The sequence below is a fragment of the Bombina bombina genome, chromosome 4 (assembly GCF_027579735.1).
Source record: "Bombina bombina isolate aBomBom1 chromosome 4, aBomBom1.pri, whole genome shotgun sequence".
NCBI classification, from domain to species: Eukaryota; Metazoa; Chordata; class Amphibia; order Anura; family Bombinatoridae; genus Bombina; species Bombina bombina.
Genome location: NC_069502.1, coordinates 714,091,070 through 714,106,677, shown reverse-complemented (window position 1 = coordinate 714,106,677; position 15,608 = coordinate 714,091,070). Strand labels below are relative to the sequence as shown.

General features: G+C 39.4%; 2 protein-coding genes across 3 annotated transcripts in view; both read right to left on the bottom strand.

The window, feature by feature from the left end:
• Positions 1–15,608, bottom strand: part of SERAC1 (serine active site containing 1) — a 381,209-nt gene that overhangs the window by 317,268 nt on the left and 48,333 nt on the right. The gene's annotated exons all lie outside the window — the stretch shown is intronic.
• GTF2H5 (general transcription factor IIH subunit 5) overlaps positions 11,456–15,608 on the bottom strand; it is a 52,561-nt gene continuing 48,408 nt past the window's right edge. The window contains exon 3 of the mRNA XM_053710916.1: positions 11,456–11,839. Coding sequence (XP_053566891.1) covers positions 11,659–11,839 — 181 coding nt within the window. The 3' untranslated portion in view covers positions 11,456–11,658. The remainder of the gene's footprint in view (positions 11,840–15,608) is intronic.

Sequence of the window (15,608 nt, the reverse complement as noted above, 5' to 3'; positions counted from 1 at the left end):
ATTCGACCGAAACAAACAGAGAAAGGAGAAACCATAGGGTGCAGTGGTGACTGTAGTTTAATTAAATTTTAGACCTGCCTTAAAATGACAGGGCGGGCCGTGGACTGGATACACTACAAGAGAAATAAATTTATCAGGTAAGCATAAATGATGTTTTCTCTTGTTAAGTGTATCCAGTCCACGGATCATCCATTACTTATGGGATACCAATACCAAAGCTAAAGTACACGGATGATGGGAGGGACAAGGCAGGGATTAAGCAGAAGGAACCACTGCCTGATGAACCTTTCTCCCAAAAACAGCCTCCAAAGAAGCAAAAGTATCAAATTTCTAAAATTTTGAAAAAGTGTGAAGTGAAGACCAAGTGGCGGCCTTGCAAATCTGTTCAACAGAGGCCTCATTTTTAAAGGCCCAGGTGGAAGCCACAGCTCTAGTAGAATGAGCTGTAATTCTTTCAGGGGGCTGCTGTCCAGCAGTCTCATAGGCTAGGCGTATAATACTCCGAAGCCAAAAGGAAAGAGAGGTTGCCGAAGCTTTTTGACCTCTCCTCTGTCCAGAATAAACGACAAACAGGGAAGATGTTTGACGAAAATCTTTAGTTGCTTGTAAGTAAAACTTCAAGGCACGGACTACGTCCAGATTATGTAAAAGAAGTTCCTTCTTTGAAGAAGGATTAGGACACAATGATGGAACAACAATCTCTTGATTGATATTCTTGTTAGAAACCACCTTAGGTAAAAACCCAGGTTTGGTACACAGAACTACCTTATCCGCATGAAAAATCAGATAAGGAGAATCACATTGTAAGGCAGATAGCTCAGAGACTCTCCGAGCCGAGGAAATAGCCATCAAAAACAGAACTTTCCAAGATAAAAGCTTAATATCAATGGAATGAAGGGGTTCAAACGGAACTCCTTGAAGAACTTTAAGAACCAAGTTTAAGCTCCATGGGGGAGCAACAGGTTTAAACACAGGCTTAATTCTAACCAAAGCCTGACAAAATGCCTGGACGTCTGGAACTTCTGCCAGACGCTTGTGCAAAAGAATAGACAGAGCAGAAATCTGTCCCTTTAAGGAACTAGCTGATAATCCTTTGTCCAAACCCTCTTGGAGAAAGGACAAAATCTTAGGAATCCTAACCTTACTCCATGAGTAATTCTTGGATTCACACCAGTAAAGATATGTACGCCATATCTTGTGATAGATTTTCCTGGTAACAGGCTTTCGTGCCTGTATTAAGGTATCAATGACTGACTCGGAGAAGCCATGCTTTGATAGAATCAAGCGTTCAATCTCCATGCAGTCAGTCTCAGAGAAATTAGATTTGGATGATTGAAAGGACCTTGTATTAGAAGGTCCTGTCTTAGAGGCAGAGTCCATGGTGGAAAGGATGACATGTCCACTAGGTCTGCATACCAGGTCCTGCGTGGCCACGCAGGCGCTATTAGAATCACCGATGCTCTCTCCTGTTTGATTTTGGCAATCAGTCGAGGGAGCAGAGGAAACGGTGGAAACACATAAGCCAGGTTGAAGAACCAAGGCGCTGCTAGAGCATCTATCAGCGTCGCTTCTGGGTCCCTGGACCTGGATCCGTAACAAGTAAGCTTGGCGTTCTGGCGAGACGCCATGAGATCCAACTCTGGTTTGCCCCAACGATGAATCAATTGAGCAAACACCTCCGGATGGAGTTCCCACTCCCCCGGGTGAAAAGTCTGACGACTTAGAAAATCCGCCTCCCAGTTCTCCACGCCTGGGATATGGATTGCTGACAGGTGGCAAGAGTGAGTCTCTGCCCAGCGAATTATTTTTGAGACTTCTGGCATCTCTAGGGAACTCCTGCTTCCCCCTTGATGGTTGATGTAAGCCACAGTCGTGATATTGTCCGACTGAAATCTGATGAACCTCAGTGTTGCTAACTGAGGCCAAGCCAGAAGAGCATTGAATATTGCTCTTAACTCCAGAATATTTATCGGAAGGAGTTTCTCCTCCTGAGTCCACGATCCCTGTGCCTTCAGGGAGTTCCAGACTGCACCCCAACCTAGAAGGCTGGCATCTGTTGTTACAATTGTCCAATCTGGCCTGCGAAAGGTCATACCCTCGGACAGGTGGACCCGAGACAACCACCAGAGAAGAGAATCTCTGGTCTCTTGATCCAGATTTAGCAGAGGGGACAAATCTGTGTAATCCCCATTCCACTGACTTAGCATGCATAATTGCAGCGGTCTGAGATGTAGGCGCGCAAATGGCACTATGTCCATTGCCACTACCATTAAGCCGATCACCTCCATACACTGAGCCACCGAAGGGCGCGGAATGGAATGAAGAATACGGCAAGCATTTAGAAGTTTTGATAACCTGGACTCCGTCAGGTAAATTTTCATCTCTACAGAATCTATAAGAGTCCCTAAGAAGGAGACTCTTGTGAGTGGGGATAGAGAACTATTTTCCTCGTTCACTTTCCACCTGTGCGATCTCAGAAATGCCAGAACTATCTCTGTATGAGACTTGGCAATTTGAAAGCTTGACGCCTGTATCAGGATGTCGTCTAGATACGGAGCCACCGCTATGCCTCGCGGTCTTAGAACCGCCAGAAGTGAGCCCAGAACCTTCATAAAGATTCTCGGGGCTGTAGCCAACCCGAAGGGAAGAGCTAAAAATTGGTAATGCCTGTCTAGAAAGGCAAACCTTAGGAACCGATGATGATCTTTGTGAATCGGTATGTGAAGGTAGGCATCCTTTAAGTCCACTGTGGTGATGTACTGACCCTCTTGGATCATGGGTAGGATGGTCCGAATAGTTTCCATTTTGAAAGATGGAACTCTGAGGAATTTGTTTAAGATCTTTAGATCCAAAATTGGTCTGAAGGTTCCCTCTTTTTTGGGAACCACAAACAGATTTGAATAAAAACCCTGTCCTTGTTCCGTCCGCGGAACTGGATGGATCACTCCCATTACTAGGAGGTCTTGCACACAGCGTAGGAATGCCTCTTTCTTTATCTGATTTGCAGATAACCTTGAAAGATGAAATCTCCCTTGTGGAGGGGAAGCTTTGAAGTCCAGAAGATATCCCTGAGATATGATCTCCAACGCCCAGGGATCCTGAACATCTCTTGCCCACGCCTGGGCGAAGAGAAAAAGTCTGCCCCCTACTAGATCCGTCGCCGGATAGGGGGCCATTCCTTCATGCTGTCTTAGAGGCAGCAGCAGGCTTTCTGGCCTGCTTGCCTTTGTTCCAGGACTGGTTAGGTTTCCAGGCCTGCTTAGATTGAGCACAAGTTCCCTCTTGTCTTGAAGCGGAGGAAGTTGATGCTGCACCTGCCTTGGAATTTCGAAAGGCACGAAAATTAGACTGTTTGGCCTTTGATTTGGCCCTGTCCTGAAGAAGGGTATGACCCTTACCTCCAGTAATGTCAGCAATAATTTCTTTCAAACCAGGCCCGAATAAGGTCTGCCCCTTGAAATTTAGACTTTGAAGTCACATCAGCTGACCAGGATTTGAGCCATAGCGCCCTACGCGCCTGGATGGCGAATCCGGAATTCTTAGCCGTTAGTTTAGTCAAATGAACAATGGCATCAGAAACAAATGAATTAGCTAGCTTAAGAGTTCTAAGCTTGTCAACAATTTCAGTCAATGGAGCTGTATGGATGGCCTCTTCCTGGGCCTCAAACCAGAATGCCGCCGCAGCAGTGGCAGGCGCAATGCATGCAAGGGGCTGTAAAATAAAACCTTGTTGAATAAACATTTTCTTAAGGTAACCCTCTAATTTTTTATCCATTGGATCTGAAAAAGCACAACTGTCCTCAACCGGGATAGTGGTACGCTTTGCTAAAGTAGAAACTGCTCCCTCCACCTTAGGGACAGTCTGCCATAAGTCCCGTGTAGTGGCATCTATTGGAAACTTTTTTCTAAATATAGGAGGTGGGGAAAAGGGCACACCAGGCCTATCCCACTCCTTACTAATAATTTCTGTAAGCCTTTTAGGTATTGGAAAAACATCAGTACTCACCGGCACTGCATAGTATTTATCCAGCCTACACAATTTCTCTGGCACTGCAATTGTGTCACAGTCATTCAGAGCAGCTAATACCTCCCCAAGCAATACACGGAGGTTCTCAAGCTTAAATTTAAAATTAGAAATCTCTGAATCAGGTCTCCCCGAATCAGAGAAGTCACCCACAGACTGAAGCTCTCCGTCCTCAGGTTCTGCATATTGTGACGCAGTATCAGACATGGCTCTTACAGCATCTACGCGCTCTGTATCTCGTCTAACCCCAGAGCTATCGCACTTGCCTCTCAATTCAGGCAATCTGGATAATACCTCTGACAGGGTATTATTCATGATTGCAGCCATGTCCTGCAAAGTAATCGCTATGGGCGTCCTCGATGTACTTGGCGCCATATTAGCGTGCGTCCCTTGAGCGGGAGGTGAAGGGTCCGACACGTGGGGAGAGTTAGTCGGCATAACTTCCCCCTCGACAGACCCCTCTGGTGACAATTCTTTTATAGATAAAGACTGATCTTTACTGTTTAAGGTGAAATCAATACATTTAGTACACATTCTCCTATGGGGCTCCACCATGGCTTTTAAACATAATGAACATGTATCCTCTGTTTCAGACATGTTTGTACAGACTAGCAATGAGACTAGCAAGCTTGGAAAACACTTTAAAGCAAGTTAACAAGCAATATAAAAAACGTTACTGTGCCTTTAAGAGAAACAAATTTTGCCAAAATTTGAAATAACAGTGAAAAAAGGCAGTTACACTAACAAAATTTTTACAGTGTATGTAACAAGTCAGCAGAGCATTGCACCCACTTGCAAATGGATGATTAACCCCTTAATAACAAAAACAGAATATTAAATGACAAAAACGTTTTTTAAAACACAGTCACAACAACTGCCACAGTCTACTGTGATTGTTACCCTCCTCAAACACGACTTTAAAGCCTTTTGAGCCCTTCAGAGATGTCCTGTATCATGCAGAGGGAAGTTGAATGTCTCTGTCAGTATTTTTATCTGCACAGAAAAGCACTAAAATAGGCCCTTCCCACTCATATTGCAACAGTGGAAAGCTTCAGGAAACTGTCTCTAGCAGAAATCAAACCAGCCATGTGGATAAAAACTAGGCCCCAATAAGTTTTGTCACCAAACATATATAAAAACGATTAACATGCCAGCAAACATTTTATATTACATTTTTATAAGAGTATGCATCTCTATTAATAAGCCTGATACTAGTAGCTATCACTGCATTTAAGGCTTTACTTACATTAATCCGGTATAAGCAGCATTTTCTAGCAAATTCCATCCCTAGAAAAATATTAACTGCACATACCTTATTGCAGGAAAACCTGCATGCCATTCCCTCTCTGAAGTTACCTCACTCCTCAGAATATGTGAGAACAGCCATGGATCTTAGTTACTTCTGCTAAGATCATAGAAAATGCAGGCAGATTCTTCTTCTAAATACTGCCTGAGATAAACAGCACACTCTGGTACCATTTAAAAATAACAAACTTTTGATTGAAGAAATAAACTAAGTATAAAACACCACCCTCCTCTTACGACCTCCATCTTTGTTGAGGGTTGCAAGAGAATGACTGGGTATGGCAGTTAGGGGAGGAGCTATGTAGCAGCTCTGCTGTGGGTGATCCTCTTGCAACTTCCTGTTGGGAAGGAGAATATCCCATAAGTAATGGATGATCCGTGGACTGGATACACTTAACAAGAGAAATATATATATATAGTTTTGATAGGTGAATATAAAACAAAAGGCTCTATTTCTGTTTAAATGTAGTGATGGCAAAAATGCTCTGGTCTTTTGGGGAAATTTTTGTCTGAAATGCCCGGTCCTTAAGGGGTTAAAGGAATTTAGATCTTCCTGAATGGACTGCATTTGTTGAATTAAGGCCAATCTTTGTTGCCTCTTATACTCAATATATCCATCAAGGTTCGCAAACATTTTTTTTAAAGCTGCATGCCATTTATTGATGAACTACACAAATGTTATATGGAAGGAATGGAATTTCTTAACTCGCAAACCTCTAGGTATATGCCATTTCTGTTGGTATATTAAAAATGTTTTAATGTCCTTTTCTAATCTAATATCCTTTTTCCTTATATTGTCCCTTAACATGTAGGCTGCCACTTTTATATCCTTTCATATATACTTCAGAGAAAGATGGAATAGTGTTGTGTTTTTGGGTTTTTTCCTTTCTCACTCTCCCTCACTCGCCTGAATTATATAACTATTTAATTATACGTTTGAAATAAGTTATGATAAAAGTAAAAGTTATCAGATTTATTTTTTACCATCTTGATTTCAAAACAAATTAATACGAACTAAAAAAAAAAAAAAAAAAGTAGAAACTCACTTTTCTATTTTGCTAGAGCCCTTTATATTGGAATTATCGAAAACTAGAAAAAAAATGTACAAACCTGGAGCCCAAGCTTTTTGTTTATATCTCAAAAGAAACTTAAAAAATTGACTTGTTCTAGCAACAACATTGTCAGTATTGCACCAAGCCATAGTTTATGGGGGATTCATATTTTATTTAAATAATTTAGAAATATGTACAATTAAAGAACAAGAACTTCTGCCATGGTATTTAGATTTTGTGAAGGGTTTAATGTAATCAAATAGAAGAGGTGTGCCAAAGCCATACCAATGCTTTTGAGAAACAAAACTATTATATAGTTTTCCAGTGAGTTCACACAGCATTCATTCTAATATCAAATGTACTTCATTCCTAATATCCTTTCTTGAAAAGCATAGTAAATTCTGGAGCAACTAGGAGCAGGTTGGCGATTGGTGGTTACACACATATTCCGCGTCATTGGCTCATGAGGTGTGTTCAGCTAGATCCCAGTACTGTATTGCTGCACTGGAGCTGTTTTTAACAGCTTTGCAATGGTTAAAACATATAATTATATGCAAGTTATATACATATTACAGCATTTTATTTTTACACTTATGTCCCATGTGGGAAAACACATTAGGCAATATTAAATCAAACCGCTATCATAACGTACTTTTTACAATGTATATTACCGGTATTTGTTTCTGCAAAACCTCATTGAAGAGCATGAGTTTGAGTAATTTGCCAGATATTCCTTTTCATATCATATACATCATTTGTGCTGTTAAACTAATTCAAAACAGTGGCTAATCAAAATGGCTGGAATGGCTTTAAAAATGAAGACAAAAATCACTCAAGCTCATACAAATGTTTTCACATTCCAAAATCAAATGGATTGGAAACGTGGCCTAGGTATTTAAAAGGGGATATTTGTTTTCCAATGCTTACACTTTCAGCCAAAAAAAAGTATGAGTAATAATAAAAAAAAAAAATATGTGGGTTACATAAACTATCAAAAATAATCAAAAAGATTAGAAAACTATCTAAAATATGCTCACTCCCCCTACCATGTTTATGGGGAAGCTTGAAAAAAAATGATTTTAGAAACAACACACACCTTCACATCTACAGTATATACTCAGGCCACATATGTAAAAGGGACAGTCTACTCCAGAATTTTTATTGTTTAAAAAGATAATCCCTTTATTATCCATTCCCCAGTTTTGCATAACCAACATGGTTATATAAATATACTTTTTACCTCTGTGATTACCTTTTATCTAAGCCTATGCTGACTGCTCCCTTATTTCAGTTCTTTTGACAGACTTGGATGCCTATCTATCAAGCTGTCAACTGTGCTGCATTCGCCGGGACCAATACGCTCGCCTAACATCGCGGCCGCGGACCTGAATACGCTCTCCTTATTTATAAAAAAGCTGTCAAAAAGCCGCGCACCAAGTATGGGGCGATGAGCAGCTGACTGTTAACTAACAGTCATCGATCTTGCTGCTATTCGGCTTTTTACCAACTTTATTTATACCCTGTCACTAAACACTGCCACTATACTAAAATGTTTAACCCCTATCCCGCCGCTCCCGGACCCCTCTGCAACTAAATAAGTTATTAAACCCTATCCCTCTGCTCCCGGAGTCCTCCGCAACTCTAATAAAGTTATTAACCCCTATCACCCTGCTCCCGGACCCCTCTGCAACTAAATACATGTATTAACCCCTGGCCTCCCACATCACTACCACTTACTAAACCTATTAACCCCTAAACGCCAGCCCCCCACATCGCCATAAACTAAATTAAGCTATTAACCCCTAAACCTAACCCGCTAACTTTACATTAAATATTAACTCATCTCTATCTTATAATAAATTTAAAAACTTACCTTTAGAATTAAAATAAACTATATTAAACTACTAATTAACCTACCCTAACTATTATACTACAATTACATTAAAACTATATCCCCTATAAATTAACCTACCCTAACTATTATACAATTACATTAAACTATATTAAACTATTAATTAACCTACCCTAACTATTATACTAAAATTACATTAAACTAAAAATTAACTATATTAAATATTTAAAAACCTAACCCTACTCAAGTTATTTAAATCTACTATAAAGAATTACTAAGTTACATAAAAATAACAACTAAGTTACACAAAATAAAGAACAAAGTTACACAAAATAAAATTGTTATTATTGGGTGGGTTTTAAATTTTAGGTTAGGGACTTTCGGCTGAAAAAGAGCTAAATGCCCTTTTAAGGGCAATGCCCATATAAATGCCCTTTTCAGGGCAATGGGGAGCTTAGATTTTTTAGATTAGTTTAAATATTTGATAATTTATTTTTTATTTTGTGTAACTTAGTGTTTTTTATTTTGTGTAACTTAGTTGTTATTTTTTTGCAACTTAGTAATTCTTTATCGTAGATTTAAATAACTTGAGTAGGGTTATGTTTTTAAATATGTAATATAGTTAATTTAATTGTTAGTTTTATGTAATTTTAGGATAATAGTTAGTGTAGGTTAATTAGTAGTTTAATATAGTTTATTTTAATTCTAAAATGTAAGTTTAAATTTCTTATAAGATAGGGATGAGTTAATATTTAATGCAAAGTTAGCGGGTTGTTAGGTTTAGGGGTTAATAGCTTAATTTAGTTTATGGCGATGTGGGGGGCTGGCGTTTAGGGGTTAATAGGTTTAGTAAGTGGTAGTGATGTGGGAGGCAAGGGGTTTATGGGTTATTTAGTTGCGGTGGTATCGGGGAGCGGCAGGATAGGGGTTAATAACATTATTAGAGTTGCGGTGGGCTCCGGGAGCGGAGGGATAGGGGCTAATACATTTATTTAGTTGCGGTGGGCTCCGGGAGCGGAGGGATAGGGGTTAATAACTTTATTTAGGCGGCGGCGATGTTGTGGTGGAAGATTAGGGGTGTTTAGACTCGGGGCTTATGTTAGGTTGTTAGGTGTAAACGTAATTTGGTTTCTAGCGTAGAAATCAATGGGATATCTGGCAGCAGGGAACATAAGCTTTCTCTGCTTTCAGACTCTCATTGATTCCTATGGCATTCGCGGCCTCCAGGGTGGCGGATTGAAAACCAGGTACGCTGGGCCGGAATAGTGGTGAGCGTACCTGTTAGAAGTTTGATAAATGGCAAAAGGTGTCAGATAGTACAGAATTTGTATTCGGAACATCTGTAATGACGTAAGCATCGATCTGTGTCGGATTGAGACCGGCATATCGTATGTTACGTCAAAAATTTCAACTTTTGCAGGTCTGTAGGCTTTGATAAATGAGTCGTATCAGGCTCGCCACAATTACGCTGCATTATTCCAGCGTATTTGTGGTTGACGGCTTGATAAATATACCTCTTGCACTTTGCCCTCTCGTAAATAACTCTACGGGCATGAACACAATTTTATCTATATAGCGCACATGAATTAACGCCCTCTAGCTGTGAAAAATTGTCAAATTCATTCAGATAAGAGACGGCCTTCAAGGGATTATAAATTTGCATATAAGCTTACCTAGGTTTAGATTTCAACTAAGAATACCAAAAGAACAAAGCTAATTTGATAAATGTAAATTGGAAAGTTTAAAATTGCATGGACTATCTGAATCATGAAAGTTTAATTTTGACTAGACTATCCCTTTAACAAGAAAAGAAAAAAAAACTGTGTCCAACTGATAACTTTACAACATAGAAAGGAATGTCTGCAAGATTTTTTTGCTAAAGTTGAAATCAGGTTTAGCAAATACATATCATGACACAGTCCTAATTTGTATTGTATTTAGTATTAGAGATGGCAGCATATTTCTGCATATTTTTGCTAAATTATTATTTCTTTCTATAAGCCGAAAGTGCATTCATAGAAAATTATACCATTAAAGGGACAGTCTACACCAGAATTTGTATTGTTTAAAAAGATAATCCCTCTATTTCCCATTGCTGGCTCCTAGGTAAGTTATCTATATGAGCCTACCTAGGTTTAGCTTTCAACTAAGAATACCAAAAGAACAAAGCAAAATTAATGATAAAAGTGAATTGGAAATTTGTTTAAAATTACATTCCCTACCTGAATCATGAAAGTTTATTTTTGACTACACTGTTCCTTTAATTATATATATATATATATGGAAAAAAACAGGACATTTTTAGAATACGCTCCTTAGTGATATGTTACTCCAGCCTGTGTGTAGTTTACTTGGTACAGTCTATTCTTGAATTGTTATTGTTTAAAAAGATAGATAATCCCTTTATTACCCATTCCCAAGTTTTGCATAACCAACACAGTTATATTAATATACTTTTTACCTCTATGATTACCTTGTATCTAAGAACCTTCTGACAGCCCCTGATCACATGACTGTGACTGTTTTTTATCTATTGTCTTAAATTTAGCATTGTGTTGTGCTAGATCTTAAATAACTCCCTGTGCCTGTACACAGTGTTATCTATATTGCCCACGTGTACTTTGTCTCTTTGTGTTGAAAAGAGATTTAAAAAGCATAAGAGGCTGCCCTCAAAGGCTTAGAAATTACCATATGAGCCTACCTATGTTTAGTTTAAACTAAGAATACCAAGAGAAAAAAGCAAATTTGATGATAAAAGTAAATTGGAAAGTTGATTAAAATTAAAAGTCCTATCTGAATAATGAGTAAAGTTTAATTTATACTAGACTGTCCCGTTAAATTGGATAACATATTACTATTCAGCTGCCCCTTATTTCAGTTCTTTTAAAAAAACTTGCATTTAGTGCTGACTCATAAGTAACTTCACAGGAGTGAGCGCAATGTTATCTATATTGCACACATGATCTAGCACTGTCTAGCTGTAAAAACTGTTGAAATGCCCTGAAGTGGCAACCTTCAAGGACTTAGAAATTAGCACGAGCCTACCAAAGTTTAGCTTTCAGCAAAGAATTTAAGAGAACAACACTATTTTAATGATAAAAGTAATATGAAAGTTGTTCAAAATTACATGTCCTTTCTGAATCATGAAAGTTTAATTTTGACTAGACTGTCCCTTTAAAAGAAATATAGAACAGTAATAGAAAAGACAGCAAAAGACATATCCAGGTTTTAATATTGTTTTATTGGTAGCTTAAAGAAACTAAATAAACATTTTAGAATTTTTTAAGGTACATCACTGATGAGATCCTCAAGTCTGTAACACACTGGTTGGACATCAGGAGGTTGAAAGCAAATCCATGTACCAGTTACTTAAAATAATCTTCCACCCTATCAAAAGTCCTGTGCAGATGATGTACAGCAGCTCTCTACTTCTGTGTGATGGGAAAGGAGTTCTGGTCCATCAATTCTCCAACTTTCTCTTGGAGAACAGTAACTAGTTCTGCTAGGACAAAGACATGGGTTTCGTCCAAGTCATGGATAATGAACTTCTTCCCTAAAGCGTTTGTCTCATCCAAGTACAGAAGAAACTGTTTCATAGCAGGGTCACTAAAAAAACAAAATACATTTTTTTCAGAAGAATGGTACTGAGCAACACAGGATGAAATGAGCTTACAGTGCTTGCATATGTTATACACAGTTTCATAAGTTTAAGAGTGGGATATGACAGCCATAGAAAGGAAGCACTATTAACAAACAGTATAAAGTAATCAAACAAACAGAAAAAACTAAATTAATGCTTATCTGATAAATTATTTTCCTTCAGAATTATGATAATCCACAGTCCTCCATAACATATGGGATATATTTCCCGCCACTAGGGGGAGGTCAAGAGCTTTAAAACCCTCCCACCTCTCTCTAGTTTTACATATAGCCGAGTAGAGAATAGGAAAGAAATGTAGGAAAGGCAAAGCAGGGTCAAAAGGGGTGTCATTAAAACTGTCGCCCATAAAGCGGGCAGGGCCTGTGGACCATCATTATTCCGAAAGAAAATAATTTATCAGGTAAGCATACATTTTGTTTTCTTTCGTAAAATGATGATGGTCTTCAGTCCTCCATAACATATGGGATTAATACCCAAGCCAAAGGTCTATGTTACGGACAGGGTGGGAAAATACTTTCACTGACAGTTCCTATTTAGCCATGGCCTGAAGGACTTTCCTGCCAAAAGCTGCTTGCAGAGACAGCAAAATGATAACATTTTGAAAAAGTATGTAAGGAAGACCATGTGGCAGCTTTGCAAATCTGCTCCAATGATGCATCATTCTTTAAGGTCCACAATATTGCCACTGCTCTGGTAGAGTGAGCTGTAATAAGTTTAGTGGGGGACTTAACCGCTACCAAGTAAGAGTTGTGAATCACTTGTTTAAGTCAAGATGCCAATGCTACCTTAGTAGCTTTATATACTTTGCGAGTCCCAGAGTAATGTACAAATAAACTAGAAGTTTTTCTAAACTCTTTAGTCGCTTGGAGATAGAACTTCAGAGCTCCAATTACATCCAGATTATAAAACGATACAAACGACAACAATAGCAGCGCTAGTTACATCCTAAAAGTCACTTTTTAAGCATTAAATGGTACTACCTTGAATCGGGGATTGCGCTGTCTCCTTTTTGAGTTTTCTAGTTTACATCCAGATTATGTAACAATCTTTCCTTAGAGTTAGCAGGATCTGGACAAAGAGAAGGAACAATTATTTATTGATTGATATCAGTTGAAACCACCTCTGGAAGAAAATCATATTTGGTATGCAGTACAACCTTATCCTCGTAAAAAAAATACAAAATGGAGGATCACAGAATAACGCGGACAACTAAGAAACTCTTCTGGCAGAAGAGATAGCTAATAAGAACAGCACCTTCCAAGACAACAGCTAAATGTCTAGAGTGCATTGGTTCAAAGGGATGACTGAAAAACTGAAAGAACTAGGTTTAAATTACAGGGAAGAGAAATAGGTCTTACAACTGGCCTAATTCTAACTAAAGCCTGAACAAAGGTCTGAACATCAGGAAGTTTAGCCAACTTCCTATGAAAAAGAACAGATAAAGCTTAAATTTGACCCTTCAGGGAACTAGCGGATAAACCCTTCTCAAGGCCATCTTGTAAAAACTGAACGATTCTCGGGATCCGAAAGGAAAACCGCTTAGAGGAGCATCACACAAAATATGCTTTCCAAATTTTGTGGTAAATTCTTTGAGTCACAGGTTTCCTAGCCTGAATTAGAGTATCGATTACAGTCTGAAAATCCTCTAATGTCTCAAAACTAGGCATTCAACCTCTACGCCGTCAAACTTAGAGAATTGAGATCCTGATGAAAAGAGGACCTTGTGTGTCTTAGAGGAAGACGCCATGGAGGCGTTGTTGACATCTGTACTAGGTCTGCACACCATGTCCTGCAGGGCCAGTCTGGAGCAATTAATAATACTAATGCTGACTCCTGTCTGATCCAAGCAATGACTCTCGGCAGAACAAAAGATGGAGGAAACAGGTATGCTAGATGGAATTACCATGTACATACCAAGGCGTCTATCATGTGCGCCGTTGGATCGCAATCTTGCACAGTACTTTGCGTTTTAAGTTTGTGTTTTAAGTGTGAAGCCATCAGATCTATGTCTGGTAGGCCCCATTTTATTAACAGTTGATTGAATATTTCCTGATGGAGAGACAATTCTCATGGATGGACTGATTGAAGGCTGAGATAGTCTGCTTCCCAATAGTTCACACCCAAATGTGAATTGCTGACAGGGAGCACGGATTCCTCTCTTCCCAGGACAGAATTTGAGAGACTTCCTACATTGTCAGTGAACTGCGGGTACCTCCTTGATGATTGATATAGGCTACCGCTGTGATATTGTCCAACTGAACAACATTTCTCCTCCTTCAACAGAGACCATGCCTGAAGAGCTTGAAGAATCGTTTGAAGTTCCCGAATGTTTATTGGTAACCTTGCCTCTAAAGGAGACCAAACTCCTTACACCCTTCGAGAATTCCAGATTGCCGCCCAGTCTAACAGACTGGTATACGTTGTGACAATGGTCTATGACTGACTAATAAAAGAAGCCCCAAGGGTCAAAGAAGGACTTTGTGTCCACCAACACAGATTTGTCTGATGGATGAATCAAGAACTATTTGTTGCTCCAAATGTAGATAATTCTTTGACCACTGACTGAGCATTGATAGTTTAAGGGGATATAAGTGAAAGCAGGCAAAAGGAACCGTGTCTGAAGCAGCTACCATAAGACTACCTCCATGCACTGAGCTACAGATGGCAATGGAGTACTCAGTAACCTGCGCAGTTCCATCAGGAACAGACGCATATGGACTGAATCTTTTATGACTCCTAAAAATGTTACCCTGGTAGCAGGATATAACAAGCTTTTGGGGACACTGATCTTCCAACCATGGTTCTGGAGAAATAATAGAAGCTTGAGAGTGATCGCTAATGACAGAGAAGTTTGCAACTGTATGTCATCCAGATACGGTGCAACTGAAATCCCCTGAGCTCCGATCAGTGCTAAAAGGGCACCTAACACCTTTGTAAAGATGTGTAGAGCTGTAGCCAGACTAAACTGAAGAGCAACAAACTGGTAGTGTTTATCTATATAAGTAAACCTCAGAAATTGATGAGGATCGCTGTGGATGGGAATGTGCTGGTATGCATCCTTGAGGTCTATTGTAGTCATAAATAGGCTCTGTTGTACTAAGGGCAATATTGTGGGAATGGTTTCAATCTTGAAAGTGGGAACCCCGACAAACATGTTTAATGTCTTTAGGTCTAAGACAGGTCTGTAGGTCCCTTCCTACTTTGGGACAATAAACAGATTGGAATAAAACCTTTGACCCTGTTTAGGTAAAGGTACTACGATAATTACCCCATATCCTCTAATTCCCGAACACACTGTAGAAAGGAATCCGCCTTTGACTGAAGTTTGGGAACATGAGACAGAAGGAATTGCCCTTGAGGAGCTCTGGACTTGAAGTCTATCGATAACTGAGAAATTATGTTTCGAACCCAGAGGTCCTTGGCTGACCTGCACCTTGCCTCCTGAAAGAGACTCAGTCTGCCCCCTACCAAAACAGATTTTGATTAGGGGGCCGCACCTTCATACTGATTTAGTGAAGGTGTTGGACTTTTTGGATTGCTTGGAATTTGACCATGAAGAACCAGGCTTCCAGGCTGACTTGAAGGGCTCAGGTTTCTGAGAAGAAGTGGACTTCTGATCTCCTGAAGAGCGAAAGGAACAAAACTGATTTCCTCTTCTGCTCTTTCTTTTGGATTTTTTATCCTGAGGAAGAAAAGCTCCTTTACCACCAGTGA